The following is a 20,649-nucleotide window of genomic DNA, read 5'->3' on the forward strand; positions in this document are numbered from 1 at the left end:
AGATTTGTGGGAACTCGGTAATGGCTGTGTGCTCTTTAACATAATGCATGATATACCCATAGTGCAATCCATCACAGGCTCCAACATTGTTTGCCATCGTACAAATGTCATGAGATAGCTGCTTATTCCTAAGGTCGTGTGTGTACTATGTGACACAGTAATACAGTGTCATCAATCACTGCTTCACGCTTGTGTGCAAGTATTTCCTCTTTCTCCAATAACTCATTAACCTCACTGGGTTTCGGTTGCTGGTGTTGATGGGTACAGATAATGGTTAAGTTGTATAGTATGAGGTGTGGTGTAAATGTTGATCTTCTTTTCTGCTTGTCTTGTTATTCCCATCTTTTCTTTGCTGGCGCTGCAGATTTAAACGTGGGAATTGAGAAGGAATCTGTGCCATCGAGTTCGGGTTGAGAGATTTCTGTTGAGTGAGCCATGATGGGGATGAACTAGATTCTGGATGTTTTGGTTTCACTTGGATCTGTCCTCTCAATCATGAGTGTGTGTAGAGCTTTAACATATAGTCCATTAATGGATTAGTCTGTTGACAGAAAATTAATCGTCAACTATTTTGATAACCGAATAATCATTTTAATATTTTTAGACTGTTGATCGGACAAAACAAGACATTCAAAGACATCACCTTGGGCTCTAAGAAATGATATTATTGTATCTGTATCTGACAATATTATATATTGTCAGTGTAACTGATGATGAAAATAATCGTTAGTTGCAGCCCTAGTTGTGTGTTGATTTTTGAAAAAGTCTGAGCTCAGAAGCTGATTTATCTTCGTCCTTGTGCAGTAAATGATGTGTTATTTGTATATTGGACTGTTGTTTCACAAGCTGCAAATCAATGACCAACTATAGATGTTTTTTTAAGGCACTTTACCCACAATCATGTGTCTTCTTTACTTCAACTCATGAAAAATATAAATAACTGAGATATGAGATCACACACAAAACACTATAAATTCAGGTAATACATGAAAATGTGAGGACTGTTTAGTGCCTCAAGCTGCTAAACTTCTTTACCTGACTTACCTGCCTCAGAAACACAAGGTCAATGTCAGAGTTGCTCTAATCACCACACAGGGGGCCGATAGCGATGTGACGACCTGAAAACCACCAAAGAGCTGCAAAAAAGAGTCTTTAAAGGCCCTGAAAGTCAACTTTCCCAATTGGCTTTTTACTATGAGTAGTGTGGTCTTACATAAACACACTCTTCTGCGAAAGGTGCCCTGTGGTGTTTTTGATCACTAGTAGCACTGTGGAGCATTGCGTTGGTCATAACCATAGACTGTATAAATATAATGGACGTAGCCACCGTGATGTCACCCACTGGTTTGTGGACTCGCGTTTTGAAGCCTCAAGTTTGACATATTCACCATTGCCATCTTGGATTTTTAGAGCCAGAAGTCACCATATTTGGGTGAAAGGGTGGAGCTGACCCTTATGCTAGCTGCTAGCTTGGTTAGCACAGTGCATTTACAGTCTATGGTTAACTGTGATGATGCTAATGCCAATTTTCGCTAGTGAAAAACATGCTTAAAACCATTAAAAGAAAATGTACTTACAGGAAAAACTGAACAGTTGAGTCCTTAGAAGGGTCTTTTAGTACAACCAAACACTGAACAAGACTTTTTTAGGTGACCAAAATGTTACAATTAACCTTCTTTAACTGAAAACACACTGAAATAGAGACGGCTACGCCTATACTCTGCTAAACTGGGGTAAGGCCATGTTTACGTCACCTAACCAACGTTGTCGCCGTGGTCGTTGTCAATCACAATGTAGCCACACCCTAAAGTATACCCTACTTTATTGTTAACCTTAAATTAAATGGGGCCATAATTTACAAAATGAACATCATGCTGTTGAAGAAGACATGAAAGTAGCGATTGAGAAGTAGTGTCATTTTCTGATAAACTTCTATACAAACGGTTTGAGGCACTTCAGCATTGGCTTCACTTTTCAGACCCAGAACTACCCCCTTAGTCATGGTGGGATCCACATTCCTGCTGTCAGTTTCATGTTATTCCACTGAGCAGGTGTCAGTGTTGAAGTGCCAAGAAATCAAGATATCTGCCAACATATGCAGAGAAGAAGACTACACATAAGCAAATAAAAATGTAAACAATTCAGGGTTTAAAATGTTCTGAAAAATCGACTTTGCAAAGGTTTTACGAAGGAAGGAAATACACTCAACACGTTTGTTAGACCTTAAGGATACACACAATGTGATTTGGGGAAAAGCACTGAATGAAAATATAAATTTAGCTTTGTTTATAAAAACTCTCTCACAACAACTTTAGTTATTTTAAAGATTTTCAGATTTTTTGTGTTTTGTCTGAGCTCTTTTCACTCGTTTGAAATGGGAAGGGATAAGAAAATGGTGATCTCAGGTACCTCCATGCACCAATCATGGTTTAGCAACATTTTGATTAAAAAAAAAAAGTTGAGTTATTTATTCATTTGTTACCATGATGTGGTATTAAATTGATCATTTAAGATATAAAAGAAAATATAAAAGAAAGACTTAATTTAAGACATCCACAAAAATATAAACTGAAAACAGAACAGTAATAAAAAATAATGCTTTTACTTCAACAAGTAAGTAAAGTAAATCCCCTTATCACCACTTTTAAAATACCCCGTAAAATAATAATTTAAATCTGACAACAATTGTCTGAGTATGATAAATAAATGTCTGTATATGTGAGTATGAGTAACAGGATACTGTTCAAGGTTGTTGTCCTGTTTTAATTCACTATTGTTGCTAATAGAATCTGTCATGTAAGTCTTGATGGGGTCTGTCCTCTATATGAGAAGTACTTCATGTTCAGCTCTTGAAATTTATGATCCTTAATCCCTTCAAACCTGTCAAAACACACGCGGTCCGTCTGCTAGTTCTCTGAGCTGTATTGCTCTTGGCGTTGGTTGCTATGTGTGTTGTTACAGCTGCATACAGTAGAATTGAGTGTCAACTTTTCAGTGTCTTATTGTACATGCTCGCACCATAAACTACCATAAACTACCATAAACTAAAGCAGGATTGCTTTTGTAACAAACACCAATCAGCTTTAACTGGTAGTAGTGGTTTGTACTGGAGACGTAGTGTTCTATAACATGTGAGTGTCACTCTGCTGTTACTCCTTCATTCTGTGATCCTCGGACTTCACAGCTGAAATCAGTTAGCCATAGCGGTACAGTACACACACACATGTGCACGCATGTCCCACCCAACCAACCACACACACATACATACACACACACACACACATACACACACGCCATCCCATGCTTTGTTATGGTTGACGCCTTCTCTTATAGTCTCTGTTGAATGTTTGTCAGAATTGCTGCAGTTTGTTTTCTTTGGGGACAAAAAAAATCACATAACTATTGTCCTGCCTGTGTGTGTGTGTGTGTGGGTGTCTATTTGAGTGTGTGAATACTGACATGTGCGTGCTCCTGTCTGTTTTATACAGGGCACTCTGACGGGCCATACTTTACTTTGCACGCACACTGGCCCCCGCTGATATGTTTGTCAATGAAATTTTTTTGGTGTTGTCACTGAACCTTTGTCATGATTTTAACATTCTTCACCTCGACGTTATTTGCTTTATGGCCCCTGACAATGGCTAGCATTGTTGCGTGGATGTTGTTGACACAAGTGCTGTGAGAGGTCAAAGACTGGTTCCTAAAAATACCCGGCCCTTGGCGTTTCTGCTAACTGTTGCGTCACATGGAACAGTCTTATCAGAGCCTGCGTCAGAGCAACAGGCAGGTCACTCTATCCCCCTTTTCTCTGCATACACATGGGCCCGCCTTTTCACACTGAAACACACACTCTCACACAGGTGCAGGGTCTGCTCATTCTGTATGTTCACACACACTAGAGTGATCTTTTTATGCTGTGCGTAAATGAAGCATAACGTAATGCATTTTGGGATAGATCTTTTATCTTTGACCACAGCAGAAATGGTGGGTTAAGCCCCTAAAAGCCCATTAAGCAGCATGGAGGGCAAATCAGGCCTCTGCATGGACTCTGGGTCAGGGGACAGTCAATATGTTTCCCTGGTCTCCTTGTCAAGCTCCCACTAAGTGTTTTGTATTCATTAGATAAGATAAGGGAATAGAGTTTAAATAGGAATGTGCTTAGTTTGTACCCAAGACCGAAACGGTCTCACGTCAAACTTTCCGAAAGGCTGTTTACTTAATTTTTAAATTTCCAGGATGTTATACAGAGAATAAATGCATGTTAATCAGAGCAAATCTCACACAGTATTGAGTGTATCAGCTGTTCACAGTTTCACAGCAGCTCCCAGTGCTGGAATAACCTTGTTTGCATCATGCATCAAGACGGGAGACTTGGATCCCAGTGGAGGAAGTGTCAGGCCGTGATCACCTATGCGAAGCTGCCGCTATAGAATAGGACACCCAGTATAAGCAAAAGAGGAGGCGGCAAGGTGGTGTGATCGGAGGAGAATCCGATATTCTCCCCACGCAGTCCTTCCACAGCCTCCTTGATAAATAATTTGTGTGTTTAACGCGGCAGCAGCATTTTAACGAGGATACCTGTCACATGTACACTTTGCTCACAAGCAGGATGGGTGCTGACCGATGGGATCACACACTGACACACACACACACACACACACACACACACCACAGCTTTACTCAAAGGACCCAGATAGGTTTGCAGTGTATCAAAATTTAACTACTTATAGCTGAAGGTGATAATTGTCTCTTTGCGTAAATACATTTTCTTGCCTGTATTTACTTGCATAATACTTACATGGATACAGACACACATAAATACACACACACAAACACACACACACACACACACACACACACATATATATACCACCGCCGTCAGTCAGTCAGTCTGTGGACCAATGAGAGCGCTGCAAATGAATTATCAGTTTAGCATCACTTCTGAGAATGATGGGGAATAAACAGCATTGCTAAGTGTCTCCCTCAGTGCTTGTGTTCAGTTGGTCCAGCGGTTGCCATGGAAACAGGTACGACTCAAGCAGCCGAGACCCAGTTCAGCCTGCTGGTATACAGTTTGGTAATCGCTGCTTCAAGTAAGGACAAAAAAGAAAAAAAAAAAGAAAAAATCAGGCCAAAATTGATTTCTGCCGTTTACTTTCCTTCTGAGAATCAGAAAGCTTGCGGGCGGGTGTTGGAAGGGTCCGAGCTTTCTAGACACGTTTGCTGTTTAGCTGCTCGGATAGATTCATGCTTTGTTTTCCTCCCCCCCGCTGTCGAAATGAGACAGTCCATAATTAAACATGGCGATGACAGAGGAGAGGTCATATGAGTGGAGGTGGTGGGGAGTCGAGAGGGAGGGATGCACAGGATGTTGTTTGCCAGTTGTCTGGTTCAGGGAAGCTTATCTCTGGTCAGCTTGCTATGACTGTGCATGTTTTTAGACCCAATGCTGTGGAAACAGTGCAAGATGTGTTTACAGGCCTTGCATATACAGAAAGCTTGAAAAATTGACCTTTTATGCGCCTGTTATAACCAAATTTTGGTCATCACAACACCAACACAATACTGGGTTAACGTTACCCAGAAAGACCCAGTTTTAGTGTTATTTTTTTATATTACTGTTGGGTTATTTACCCAAACTAAATCTATTCTTTTTAAACTTGCTTGTTATTGATTGTTAATAACTTGTGTATCTTTTGCAGTATGTTTTAGTTTGGATAAATTACCCAAAAGTAATCTAAAAAAATAACACTCATACATGGGTCAAAACAACAGAGTGCTGCTGAGTGAAATTAACCCAATATTGCATCAGTGTTACAGTATATTTACCAGAAATGGGTAAAATTTTGACCCTACTGATTTTTAGCCTGTATTTATAAGAGCTTCTTCATCTGGCACTGATAATTTGTTTTATTGCCAATAAAAACTCCTTTACATTCTTCTAATACTGACATAACTCCTCTAAGAGGCTTCTTGTTTAGTTATCCCTGAACTCCTTGTCTGTTGTCTGGACTGGAGTGGAACAAATCTCTCAAAGTAAATCATTTTTATATCTACAATAAGTGAATTGGCCCCTTTTTCATTTATGTTTCCTTAGTAGAAACAGCAGTGTGTGTGGACTGAACTTTGTCACAGGCATTTTAATGTGACATTTTTTGGATCAACATATTCATGATATTTACACAAGTCAACATTTCCTGCAACGTTTTTCTTCCCCATTTCACAGTCGGTTTATTTGCATGTAAAGATCTATGATGGGAATCCACAGACTGTTTGTGTTCACACGTAAAATATAAGATAAATTGTATTTTTTCATGTGTGTGTTGAAGGGTAACTAAATTATGTTCTCTGCAGTGGAAACAACTTTAAAAGGGAGAAAAATGTAATTGAAAAAAACTCACAAGATGGTGATTTATTTTTTTTTTTTTAAATGACACTGCTTCATGTCAGTCACAGTGGTGAAAGATTTTGGAAACTGAGAATACCTTTAAACACTTTGATTGATGTTGTCCTGGAAATGATTTCCTGACAAAACTGTTCATCACAAATTACTGAATAACGTTTGCAGAAATGACAAGACGGTACAGGTGATTGTGCTCCAAAATACTTTTTGTTCTCTGCAGCTTAAAAGATTATTTTTTGAATGTGAAGTTTTGTCTGATTGTAGCCAGTTGACGGTTACCTCCAGACAGAGTATAGACCACCCGGCAGAGTGAGGGAGCAGAGTGAACAGGCGGGGCTTGATTCTTTATCTGTTGATGTGGTTCTGGTCATTTCTGATAAGGGCAATGAGAGCTGTGTGTAGACATGAGGCTCAGCCTGAGTACACAAACCCAGCAGCTGCCTGGCACCGCACACATACACAGACCCTTTCACAAAAGACTAAAGTGACAGCGAACGCGAGTCTGCACGGGAGGAGGCAGGAAAAAATAAATGAAATGAAAGAATATAGAAATAAATAACCAAGGAAAGATAAGGGGCAACCTACCGGGGAGACTCTTATGTTTTGTCACGAGGCAAGCACTGTCATTGTGTTCGGGGTGCTGGAGTGTGTTTTACAGAGCCTGATCTAACACAGATGTTGTAAGGAGTTCCAGATGCTTCTCAAAGGCAGATGAGCTCCGACTTGCACTCTCGCTGGCCCTGTTTCAACAACAATATCCCATCAGTCAATGCTCCCTCTGGGAAAAGGTCTTATAAATTCAGCGTCTTGCTCTCCATAAGGTTTTCTGTCCAGCTAAATGATTTTTTCCATGTCAGCATGAAATATGGCTCTCAGTGTATTTAAATAACCTCAGCAGTTCACGACAGCTCCCAACTTATATTTGAAGTAAGGCAGTGCTGAAAAGATTGGTTGATTAATTAACTGTTCGCTAAAATCTTCCCCTTCAAACGGTGACTGTCAGCAACCGTAACTAGGCCCATCAAGCTTTGGATTACTAGTGGTGTACATGAGGCTGTAGATAATCAATAATTTCTAACTTGATAAAGAATTCTGATCTTTTTTAGCCTCTTCAAAACTTAAGTGAAAGGAAAGGATTTAACACTGTGATTGTCTGCAATCGTTATCATGCCCTGCTAACTAGCTGTAGACCTTTGTTGTTGTCCAAAAACACGTTGTTGAGTCACGCTGTTGCACTGGGTGACATGTTCCTTCACCATGAAGATTACGGTCACGTTAGTTTGTTTAGAACTGGCTCCAAAGACTAATAACAGCGATAACGTTTTCAGTCTCAGGAGAGTAGTTCATGATAAGACAGACACCACTGTGTTTCTGTTTACAGAGCTTCGTTAGATGTTGTGCTGCATATCACAACCCCTTGACTTTGACTAGATGTACATTTCTCAAACAACTTAAGTACAAAGTCATTGTTGGTTTGGCAACAGGACAATATAGAAAATTACCAGCCATATCCTTTAACTAACTACAGATTATGTTAGAAAAAGCCCTGTTCACAACGCACAGCCACAGTTGGTCCTGGATGCTATCAGAGTCAGCAGCTAACTCTGTCCTGTTCTTTATTAGATTTGTGAAAGTTTACACTCCAGTAACCCCACCCAGCGCTATCCGAGATAGCGCTATGTTCACTAAGCACATCGGTTAATCCTCATCCTAAAAATCTCTCCTCTTACATTTGTTCTTATCATACTTATAATACTACGACTAACTAGCAAGAACAAAGCTGTTTCTTTATTTCCATGTCGAATACATGGATCATCAAGTGGTGATGATGTTGACTTTGTTTCTGGGACATGCAGCTTTAGCTTGTGTGTTTGTTTGTTTGTTTATTCATTTGCACAATATCAAAATAGAAGATAAAATAGTAAAATATAAAAGATTATAACAGCTTAAAATATGAGTAAATGTTAATACAATCACATAGGTGTGCAGGCAGAGCCAAAAAGCCAAAAGGTTTGCCGTGTGACTCCTCTAGAAGAATTTTAAATCATCATATTTCAGGAGCAAAATGTGTACAATCAACATTCATGTGCTCATCTGTGCAAACTAAAATCAACAAATTGTTGATTTCGATTTGATAGAATTGAAATTCTAAATTAGATATTTGAAGTTCTTGAAAATTCAGACTGAAGCTGATGATTGTTCCTGGTTTCATGGTTGTGAATGATGTTAAATGTACTGAAATTATCAACTTCATGTATGTAGCCATAAAGTGCATATTTAAGACCCCTTTTTCAGGGTTCTTTTTATTAGCTAGCTAGCTAAAGCTGATAACATCTGTTGGCTAGAAATGAGAAACCTGCTCTTGTCCACTTCTGTCAGAAATCAGGGACCCATTGTTTCAAAAATTATTTAGAACGTTTTTTTTAATCTGCCCAATAACATTTTAAGGGGGGCATATGTTCACATTTCCATTTCTATATTTTTAATCTGAGGCTCTACTGAAATATCTTTGCATGATTTATAGTTAAAAAAACTCCATATTTATCTTATACTGGGCCATTATGCAGCCCCTCAGTTCAGCCTCTGTCTGAAACAGGCTGTTTTAGCTCCTGTCTCTTTAAGGCCCCCCTCCTGATGAGCCCACTCTGTTCTGATGGGCCAGCTTGCATCTCAGCCAACTTCCGGCCACCTGGGAGGCTATGATAAAAGAAAAAAAACATGAAACAAACTGTAGTAGTAGGATTTCCCTACTTTTGCTCATTCTCACAATGTCAACTTCTCATATATATCCGAAAATGTTAGAGCCAGAATCTAATCCGAAATATGCGTGTGGACAACGGGAACAACCCGTGTAAAACTCTTAGCAACAACCTTAGCAACAAAGGCTACGGAACAGACGGACGTTTATGGGCATGGTAAAAAAAACAAAACATTGCAAACAAAGCATTCAGGGCAGGTTAAAGTCTTGGCTTTTGAATTGCGGGCAGCATTTCTACATATCTTAACTTAAAGTTTTGAAACTTTGACCATGTTTAACATAGTTATCCAACATCATTACATTATATAAATAACAGAAAATCACCAAAAGCTAAATATGTCCCCTTGCATGTATGCATATATGAAACTGCATATATGCTGGAAAGCTTGACGGGTGCAGCAACAGTAACTTAGAGAGGTGGGCCTTGGTTGGCTTGGTTCTGATTAGGGCAAAATGAAAACACTTGTTAGTTGACAGTCAGAACATACATAAGAATATATTATGTTCTCACTGTGGTATGCTAGTGTAATGAGCCTGCAAAAGTCATCAGCCATCTACCCTCCTCCTCTCCGGACGGTCCCCACGCTGCACCCTCCCTGAACCCGGGTGGGGGGCTGCAGGTCTTTGGAGGGAGGCTGAGGAATGTGGGTGATAGTTGCTAAGTGAAAGCTGTGCTGCTGCCATCTCTGATAATTCACAGTCACCGTGGGTGTGAGTCTCGGGCCAACACTAAGCAGAACCTTTCATAAGACTGAGAAAGACACAAATGCAGAGAGAGAGAGAGAGAGTGACTCTCTTCAACAAGACTGAGTTAAATATAAAATCATCATCACATCTCCATCTCCCATGTTTAAGAGGCCTGTAATGACTGCTGGCTTCAAAATGAACTGTCTAACCGGAATATTAAGTCAGGAAATTGAACATAACACCTGCATACACATTATAGCAAAGCCTTGTTTTTGCATATCAACAGCTTCTAAAGCAACATAAGAGACAAAGCATGTCTCTGTGGAAAAATGTATCTTTTTTTTTCTTATAGATGTAACTAAAGGGATTTAAAGTGTAAATTACACTACATGAAACATTTTAGCATATGCATGTACATCTTCAGTATTCATTTGTCTGTCAACAGATATCAGGGTCTACATAAGTGAAGTTGTACAAGTTATGGGGGAAATGTTAAAGGATAGGTTCACAATTTTTCACATCTGTCTTAAAACATCAGTCAGGTTTTCCTCGCTGTACTCATTCCTCCTGTTCATACTGGCTCTTAAAAGATCCCCTTCAATTGTGCTTTCAAAGTTAGTGATGGGTTGGGGGGGGGGGGGGGTCATTTTAAGCGAAATGTAAAATGCAAAAAAGTATTTATCTGAAGCTTATATAAGGCTTCAGTAGTCTAAGTTAGTCATATCAGGTGGATATCTGCCACATTTACGTTTTTTTTAGCATAAACTCCCCTATTTGTGTTTATTCGGATAGTGTTTCCCTGTTGAGCTGTGGTGGAAGTATAGTAACAAAAAGAGGGACTTTGGCACTAAAAAGACTGTAACATTGAAAGTTATCTACTAGATTTGACTCATTTGGATGACCGAAGCTTCATATTCGCTTCAGATAAACTTTTAAATACATTTTTGCACATTAGGTGGGCTGTGGATTTTGGCTCCCATCATGGCAAGAAAAATCAATTTCAGTGTTCATTTGGGTACCTGACTGTTGTTTTAAAACAGATGTGAAAAACTGTGAACTCGTCCTTTAAGATCTTCCCTCCTGACCTGCTAGTTTTGTGTATTTGTATGCACACACACACACACACACACACACACACACACACACACCTTCCTGTGATCAGCGTCTCAGTGTTGGGTGTTGGCTGAGTATTGTTAAAGTGGAATGGAGAGCAGGATGGGGGGATTAAAGGAGGGGGCAGATCACCTACTGCTGCTCTGTGTGAACATGCTGAGAAAAAAAGAAAAGACACTTTCTTCTCCAGACGGACTATGTATGAAATATACGAAAAACATTTGCCAGTTTGATTAAGATTGTGTGGCAGTGGTAGGAAAATTGCACTCTCCAACAAAAATATTAAATACATCAATACAAGTAACATCTTATAACTTACGAGATGTAAAACACGGGTAAAACACAGGCCGATCTGACCAGAACAGATTTGTGACTGACCGGCTACTGTTTATCAATTACATTTCTAGTCTCGTAGTGTAACACAGAAGATATGTTCATGTTTATGCGTCAGTTTTTGCCAAATGAGTATTAACATAAGCTGATGTCACTCTGTTATCCCTCACTTACTAGTGGGAATTATGACATCTGCCCTCAGATACAACCCTAAACCTAATTTTATTCTTGAATTAATTAAAAGTAATAAAAAAACAAAACATATAAACAACATATAAGACTTCTGTTTTCACCTCTCCTGTGCAACGTCGGCCCCCAAATAAGCATTGCGGGAAAAAACTGGCCCATGGTTCTGTTCAATGGTTTGACATGGAATTGGCTTGTAAGTGCTGCTTTTAGTCACATCCTATATACTGTCTGTCTTGGTGAGGATTTTTAGTTATTTCATTGAAATATTGTCACTTGTAATTTGATATGGCAAACTTGTTAGCAAACAGTTGCTTATTTATGCATCCAACAGAAACAAAGCAACATTAGTATTCATTTGGAGTTGTGTTTCTGTTCATTTGGTGAATGTAAGTCCAATATTGACTCTCCTTTTAGCTCTATTTTTGGTCTCCACCAACTCCTGAGGGAAATATGTGGCTCTTTAGCTGCTAAATGCCCCACTGTGTTCACCAGCTGGTCGCTAACTGTGTCTGTCAGCTGTCTGGTGCTGTGTCGCTAGCAAAACTGTCATAATGCTATTTGATATGAAAAACTTATTTACATTTACATTAATTTGGAGTCTTCTTTCTGGCCATTTGGTGAATGTATGTCCAATTGACTCTCCTTGTAGCTTTGGTCTCCAATATTTGTCTCCTTTAGCTGCTAAATGCTCCGCTAGTCCACCAGCTAGTTGATAATTTTGTCTGTTTGTTGTTTGGTGCTGAGCAGGTAGTGTATACTGGGTTTTTTAGAGCTCTTTTTGCTGAAAACAACAGCCTGTTGCAGATGAAAACAACATTATGAGAGCGGCAAGAGGGAATCAAAACAATAAAGTTGCAGGCCAGAAAACCAAAACAATGAGATGAAAGATGCTATAAAGTCCTGCGGAACTGAGGGGAATGACAGAGTCACATTATAATTCTCTGTAGGGTTCATCTCTATGAGCTTTTCCTTTCACAAATAATTAGCTATGTGGTATATTGTTTATATAGACGTATATATATATAAATCAGCTTTAAATAATTTATCCTGATACATTACATTCATGTGTGTCTGTGTAGGATGCTGTTAAATGTCCCATTTGTCCACATTCTCCCACATGCTCTCTCCTCTTTAAAGAACACTCTCTCCCAGTCTGAAAGGGGGCCTAATGGCCTTAAAAGTCAATGTTTATAGACTCACTGTTAGGACCACAGACTTCCTGCTAAAGTAAATGGCTGCTGTGCTAAATCCATCATAAAGGAGGAGAAATATTATAAATAAAGTTTCGGAATATTCCATTAGCCCTCTCATCCTCGCCTGCTTGTCCAACTTGGAGACGGTAGCTTCAGAGGGCTTTTATTAGATGCACAGTGGTGACGTGGAGAGGAGGTGAAGTGTTGCTGCTGAGTTGCATTTGTCTCTTGTTTGTTTTGACATATGTATTCCTCATTTAGACCAATTGTAAAGATCCACCACTGAATTTTCTTCCATTATAATGAGTTTTTAGCCATGCTAGCAGTGCGGCTCTGTGGATGCCAGCGTTGATCTGTCGGTTAGTCCACTACTTTGGTCCAAACTGAAATATCTCTACAATTATTTGATGGATTTTCATGAATTTTTGTATGAACATTCATGGTTCCCAGATGATAAATCCTACTGACTTCTATGATCCTCTGGCTTTTCCTCCAGTGTCACCATGAGGTTGAGATATTTTGGGCTTTTAGTGAAATGTCTCAACAACTATTGGATGGATCGTCATGAAATTTGGTTTAAGCATTCATGTCTCCCACAGGGTGAACTTTAATAACTTTGTTAAGTTTACTTAAGTTTTTATCTAGCACCATAATCATGTCAAAATTTCAGTTTGTCCAATACTTTGCAAAACTAATGACAATCCCATTAACCTCAGCTGCAGTTTGTGTTTAGTGCTAATCAGAAAATGTTAGCTAGCTAACATGCTAACAAAGACTGAAAATGGCCTATTATGGCTCATAATGATGATAATAAATATGACTTTCTCATAATTTTGGCATTCATTATAAGAAAAAAGGTGGAATTATTAACCACTTAACATACAGTTTTCTACTTTAATTTCCCTCTTCAGTTGCTATAAAGTTGTTAAAATCATCTTATTTCACTCCGTCTGACAGTATTTAAAATATATTTTGTATCATGTTCTTCCAGCTCCTCATTGAAGCTTTATGATGTTTACATTGAGTGAAATATTGGAACCTAACAGTACGACTGCACTGTTCCCTTTAAAATAAATATCATTGTGCATCATTTTACACACATTTCCCTTCACTTATATGCTGTCTGTAGAAACTTTGGGATTCCAACTATAATTTAGAAATTAAGTTTGAGTTTTTGCAAGTGGCAGAAACTGGGCTTCTGTACATGTATGTGGATCATGTAGGTGTTTGGAAACCTTTAAGGATGAGTAAATGTACATTTTTAGAGGGTTGTCTCAGCTGATTGTATGCCACAGAGTCACTTGTCATGCATACAATTGGTCATTTATTCAGCTATGCATCCATAGAGCCATGTTGATCATTTATTGATTAAGCCTGCACATCCTCCCTAAGCTGTTGGAGGCTTTTTGTGGTAAAAACACATTTTAATCTGTGTTGTGCTGAATAGCCAGTATTACTGCTGTTTTGCCTGTCCTGCCTAGATGAGAGCAGCTCTTACATAATGCCATTTTGATATCCAGGGATTAGGCCGAGGTCCTCTTCACTGACTGGTCGGCTGGCTGGCTGGCTGCTTCCATCATGTCACCCCTGGGGAAATGACGACTGCTTTTATGGCAGAAAACAATGTGATGTTCCAGTGACGTAATGTTCAATTCCTGGTTTATTTTAACCTTTACAAAAAAAAGGCCATAATCACATTGGTAACTCAGTCATGAACCCTACCTGACGGGGGGGAGTTTACGATGAAGATCATAATGTGTAGTGGTATGATTATAATGGTGCAGGAGCAAAGCAGCAAAGCACAGGACGGCAGGATAAGGTAATAAGTGATGAGTTTAGATAAATGAGTTGTTGTTGAGCACAGAGGATATGAGCAGGTGCAGTGGCCTTGAACTGGGAAGCATGGCAGCATGCACAGGTAGCAGGTAAACGCTGCCAAGCAGAGCTCCTAAAGAGGTGGAGTGCTGTTGCGTAAACACAGGACCTTACTGTGTACTCTGTAAACCCACTAGCCCTTGCCCTCTTGAGAAAAGCAAGCAATTAGTTTGAGCCTGTGAGCTCAGACACATGGAGTGCGATACGCATGTTGTGTGACTCTCAGCAGATAAATCCTTATAAGAGCTGAAGCTCTTTGCATATGGAGAAAAAAAATCCCAAATCCACACATAAAAGTCTGCACACATAAACTGTATAGACTGACAGGAGGAGTTCACCTGCAAACACACGTCGTGCTGCAGGTTTCACTTTTGTCTCACGGCTGTTTTTGCTTGAACAGTGAGAGTAATGTAAACAGAGCTGAGCGCTGTGAGCCATCTGCCTAATGTCACTTTGGCCTATATCTGTCCTGCTCTCCATCTCTGTCTTTTGGTCTCTTTTTACTCTCACTCACTCGTACTCTTCTCTCTGTTTTCATCCTCACATTGTCTTCTTCCTTCCTCATCCCACTCCTTACCACTAATTTCCTTCCTACCCTCAACATCTGTCAGTCTTCCACTTTATCTGTGTTGTCCATTATACTGCTGTTCTATTTTTTACCCCACCCCTTGTTTGCTTTCTTTTTAAACCAATCGGTCCATTACCCATCTGTTGCTATTCTCGTGTCTGTGATACTCTGTTTCACCTTGGTTCACCTTTATCCTCCTTATCCTCTTTTTGTAGCCGTGGTGTCCCTTTTTTATTCATTTTCATTCATTCATACTCTTCTGTTTTTCCACACACTCCCCTTAAACTGGTTTCTTAAAACCAATATTATGACAGTAGAGAGCTCTTGTCATAGGCGATTAAGCAAGTACTATTTATCATCTCTAGTAAAATTAAGATTGAATGAAATTTGCGAAGGTGACTGTGTACACATGTTATATATAAAACAGCAGGAAATTCACTGAACAAACAAGGATCAGACATTAACCCTTACATACTGTTTATATTCTGACCCTTCACAGTATCCCCTCATAATTAAGTCTCTATACTAAATTTCTTAACCACAAATTAATTAACTAATTAAGCTTTCAGAGAGCAGAGAGAGTGTATTCTTTAGGTTCTACGCAATGTGTTTATGGAGAAAAAAACATTCACAATAACACTATATTATGGTCCTGTGTTACCAGAAACAGGAGAACATAACAGCCATTATGATTTCAGTGAGTTTTATTGAATGTGAGGATTGCAAGAATGGTAATTTTTGAATAAATAAGGGTCAAATTTAACCCAGAACACCCTTTATGTGCAAAAATGTGTATTAGCTGCACAAAAATAAAAAAATGTTGAGACCTTTTAGTAGAAGTCATAAAATATCAGGCTAAAACAGTGTTTAGGGTGTTTTTACTGCTCTCAAATGGACACTATATAAGGGTCAAGTGGAGCAGAAGCGCATAAAAAAAATACACTTTTCTTGCTCTGATAATATTTTAACTGAAGACTCAATATTCTGACACTCAGACTTCTTTTATACACGCATACATACCTTTCCAGTGAAATTTCAAAAGTAAAATAAGCATGGTGATTTATAGACTAAACACTTGAGGGAGGATTTCTAAAGGAAGAGTAATGGATCTTAACAGTAAAGGGATCCTGAGTCATAATTCTGGAAAACCAAATCGGACGATTTTGAAAAAAGCAGGAGAAAGAAAAGTCTGTTTTTGTTTGGAACTACCAAAAAGTACATTCAACCTATATTCAACGTGAGCTCAAAGATGACTTAACTTTCCTCAGGACCAACATTTTCAGCTTTAAAAAGAAGAGTTTTTCCTACAAACTCAGGCTTTGATCTCTTACCAAAATGCTTCTAAACATCTAATTTTGATTTAAAGGTAATATAATGAAATATCAAAGGATTACAAAGCAGTTTTCCTGTTGTAGTTCTGCAAGATATGCACATAATCGTTCAGATAATGAACATTTAGAATATGTGAGGATACTGATTCTTTAAAATATCAGAGAATTATTTGGGAAAGTGCTGAAAGTACATTAAGAGGACAAATAATTTCATGTATCATTTAAGAAACATCAGATATCAGCTGACACGTAGAAACCTGTGAAAGATTTGAAGTATACAACGACATGGTAACCACAGAAAATAATTAGCAATTAGCTGGTAGAAGAACCTTAATTTTTGATACTTCACATGTAGATCAAAATTATGGAGGAATCTGTATTTATTATACTTTTAAACTTTTACCATGAAAAAGGCCTTCATGTATGAATAAAGATCCCCTTAGACATTGACTTCTTTGGACAATAACTATAAGATTATTAAGCCAGAAGCAAAAATACTTGAATAAATGCTACCTAAATTGATAAATACTGAATCAGTTTGGTTAAAAAGATATTCTGTTGGCAATAGTTGACTCATGATTGTGATTAATTATGCAGACTTATGCATGACATTTCACGTCTATCCTGCAATGCAAATAAAGCATTTAGTGACATATGTTTGAGTTTCTTCTTTTATGTTTTGCTTGAATATATTATGGAGTACAACTGAAACAAAACAATATACCAAAGCATTGTTTATTTGATTGTTTATCTGATTTCTTCTCTTTTCTTTTTGCATTGTAATTGACCTCCTGGCTTCATGTTTTTAAGACAACACAAATATTATTAAATAATCCATATGAACATCTATATAATAAGAGCGATCCTCTGCTTGCATGTGTGTTCTGTTTTCTTCTGTTCTGTGGTGTAAAATGTGAATTGATAGTAACATTAACAAACCCCTTGGCCCTTGTGTATTTCCATTTCTACCCAGGAGATGTCAGTGTGTAATGGTTTCTGGCTACATACCCAAATACTGTATAAATGTTGATCATAAATCCTTGAGAAAGAAGAGAAGTAAAAAGATTAAAAGGGAGAGTCGCTTTGGAAACTGATCTCATCTCAATTGCAGGGTAAAATATGACATTTGAATTGAATTAGGGCTTATAATTAGATGGGAAACCATTTCTTCGCTCCTCTTGGTGTTTTATACAGGATGTATCATCTCCGGGCTTCCTTCTGGTGCATTCTCATTGTTAGTGTCCAAATGTAGCCTCTGGAGTGAGGAGCGTCACGTTCATGCCGTAAACAAGAGCAGATCTTGTGAGGAAGTGGCCCTGTAACGGGTCAACAGCAATTCCCACGATGCAGTAGGGGGACATTTTTTTGGACGCTGAAGGTTATCCCATCACAGAACACATGACCAACGCTTCACAGAAAGCATGCTGTTAAAATTATTAGGTGGTCAGTGGACTGTGAGGGGACAACTGATCCCACAAACAGGGCCATATCCTGTCAGAGGAAATGTGTGTGTGTGTGTGTGTGTGTGTGTGTGTGTGTGTGTGTGTGAGGCATTTAACAGAATAACCATGAACACTCAAAACCTGCAAGTAAATGAAGTTGTAGATGCAATTAAACAGGTGTATTTAAAATATACTGTATATAAATATACGTATGTATATTTATAGTAGAGCTGCAACAATTAGTCGATTAATTGAAAACTATTTTGATAATCGGCTTATTGTTTTGGTTTTTTTTTTCAAGCAGAAATGATAAATAGTTGCTGGTTGCAGCTTCTCACATATGAGGATTTGAAATGTTTATGCGTCATACATGACAGGAAACTGAATATCTTCAGATTTTTGACATCTGAAGACGTCACGTGCTCTAAAAAATTATAACAGGCATTTTTCACTATTTTTGGACATTTTATAGACAAAATCATTAATGGAGAAAATAATCGGCAGATTAATTGATAATGGAAAGAATCATTAGTTGTTAATTAATTCATAGCAAACTCTGGCACTGAACATGTTTCTGTATTTTTCATATAATTAACTGATCTTGTTATCTTGTTGACGTACTGATGTGAATGTACTGTACATATACATACATACATACAGACATATAGTCTGTCTTGAATCTCTGGTTAGAGATAGGGAACAGAATATTTGAGAAAAGGAGTAAACAGAGGAATGAAATTTATACCACTTGTATCATAATTTAATCTTTACAAAGAGTCTAATAAAAGTCACCAGATAATGTTTTTTATGCCTTTTTATGTGAGGATTTCCCGGTAAAGTCGAGCACCTGAGACGCACTGTAGACTTATCTCTGTCTATCTCAATGGAACCGGTCAGCTGACGGCTTTACTTTGAAGATTAAACCCACAGAAAAAAAACAAAAAAAAAACATCCTGGCATGTTTTGAAGATAAAATAATTTATTTACACTATTTAAATGAGTACATTTTATCCATTTTATTCAGTACAGACTGATTCCTGAAACCATTTTGTCCCAGAAGCAATAACAAGTACATAAGCACATGAGAAACAAATCTAACAAGTGTAATTTAATGAGAAAGCATTTTCAGTGATCTATTTCCCCACTTTTTATTCTTTACCCACTTACTATTATGCTTAAATCATGGTGATGTGGGAACATCACATCCAGAGTTTCTCCCGCTGTCACCGGCAGTAATTCCCCCTCCTTCCTCTTGTTCTTGATCACCTCTTTCTCCCTCTTCATCTTCTCCTCTGCAGGTGAGTGCTAATGTCCTGATCTTCCTGTGCACTAACATCATTGGAATCTGCACCCACTACCCCGCTGAGGTTTCCCAGAGACAAGCCTTCCAGGAGACCAGAGGATACATCCAGGCCCGATTACATCTGCAGAGGGAGAATCAACAACAGGTAGGCCTGCACACACACAGGCACGCACACACACACGCGTGCACACACACACACACACATTTGTCTATATGACCTCCTGTTGGGAAAGATTCCCTGACTTCCATTAAGGCATAACATAAATCCTACATTTGTTTAGCTTGTCCAGTTATGTTTTTTTTTTCAAATGCAGTTAATTTTTCATCGTGTTTATTAGTCTCATACTCACATGCTCTTCTGTCAGGCTCTTGGAAACAGCTAGACTTATTTTTTCCTGGCGGTTAGTATCCGGTCAGTTTGAGCTCCTCATCGTGACATTCAGTGGTGATTCTTGGCTGCTTGACAGGTGATTCAGTCCCCTGGTGCATTTCTGCAGCAAAGATGTTAAAAGACTCGTTTCCACTCATCAGGAAATTATTTCCTTTGTTGGAGCAAAACATGTCACATCTCACTCCTGTAGGTTAAACTGGGCTAACAAAACACTTTTAAGGCTGATTTACCCTAAAAGAAACTCACTAACTTAGCAACAATGAGGCTACAAACAACAATGCAACAAATGTGCAATCTACACTAAAAAAGAATATCTGATGTTGTGAATACATAAACATCTTCTCTTGGAATATAACACAACCTACATTTAAGAAATATTGTCTTGTATTTCAGCCAAAATGGTATATTTTCCATATTATCTAAACTCTGAATATCTTCCAATACAGAGTACCGATCTGATTTGATTAAATTGTGTTTTAAGTCATCAGCTGATACCTGATCTGCTTCAAAAGGCTTCAGTTCATTCATCCAGCTCACGTAGAAAAGATTATTTACATGTGAAAACAGCGCAGCGATAATTAACGTTTGGCGTTTAAGCTCCGACCTCATCACTCCCTGTAGGATACACAGAGAGACAGAGAGAGAGATTGGGGAGTGATGATAGCGGATATCCTCTCCCGAGAACTAAGCATGAATCAGATGAGTTTAAACAGACCACCAAATTGATAGGTGATGCAGAGAGGGGCATGTTACGTGTGAATGTATCAGTGCGGCTCGAGGATTCGCTTTGTTTCTGGCACCGATACCAATCCGGCATATCAGTGCATGATCAGTCTTTGCTTTGGTGCAAAATGGAAAGTGTTGAAAAAATGACCTTCTTTGATTCTGAGAGTGTAACATTAAAATCTGACATTCACTGCTTACTTGAACTTAAGTGGAACCTCTTTGATGACTGGATGTGTCACATCTATGTTTAGCCAGATAGCTGCATTAACAAGAGTGGGGCCGTGCTGGTGGAAGTCTAAGTTGCTTACCACGTGATTGCAAAATCACTGGTGCGAGT

At 38.6% G+C, this 20,649-nt stretch overlaps 1 protein-coding gene across 1 annotated transcript in view; it reads left to right on the forward strand.

The window, feature by feature from the left end:
• LOC137184776 (adenylate cyclase type 6-like) overlaps nt 1-20,649 on the forward strand; it is a 40,423-nt gene that overhangs the window by 8,183 nt on the left and 11,591 nt on the right. Inside the window, exon 4 of the mRNA XM_067592760.1 lies at nt 19,191-19,340. Coding sequence (XP_067448861.1) covers nt 19,191-19,340 — 150 coding nt within the window. The remainder of the gene's footprint in view (nt 1-19,190; nt 19,341-20,649) is intronic.

The sequence above is a fragment of the Thunnus thynnus genome, chromosome 6, assembly GCF_963924715.1.
Source record: "Thunnus thynnus chromosome 6, fThuThy2.1, whole genome shotgun sequence".
Classification (NCBI taxonomy): Eukaryota; Metazoa; Chordata; class Actinopteri; order Scombriformes; family Scombridae; genus Thunnus; species Thunnus thynnus.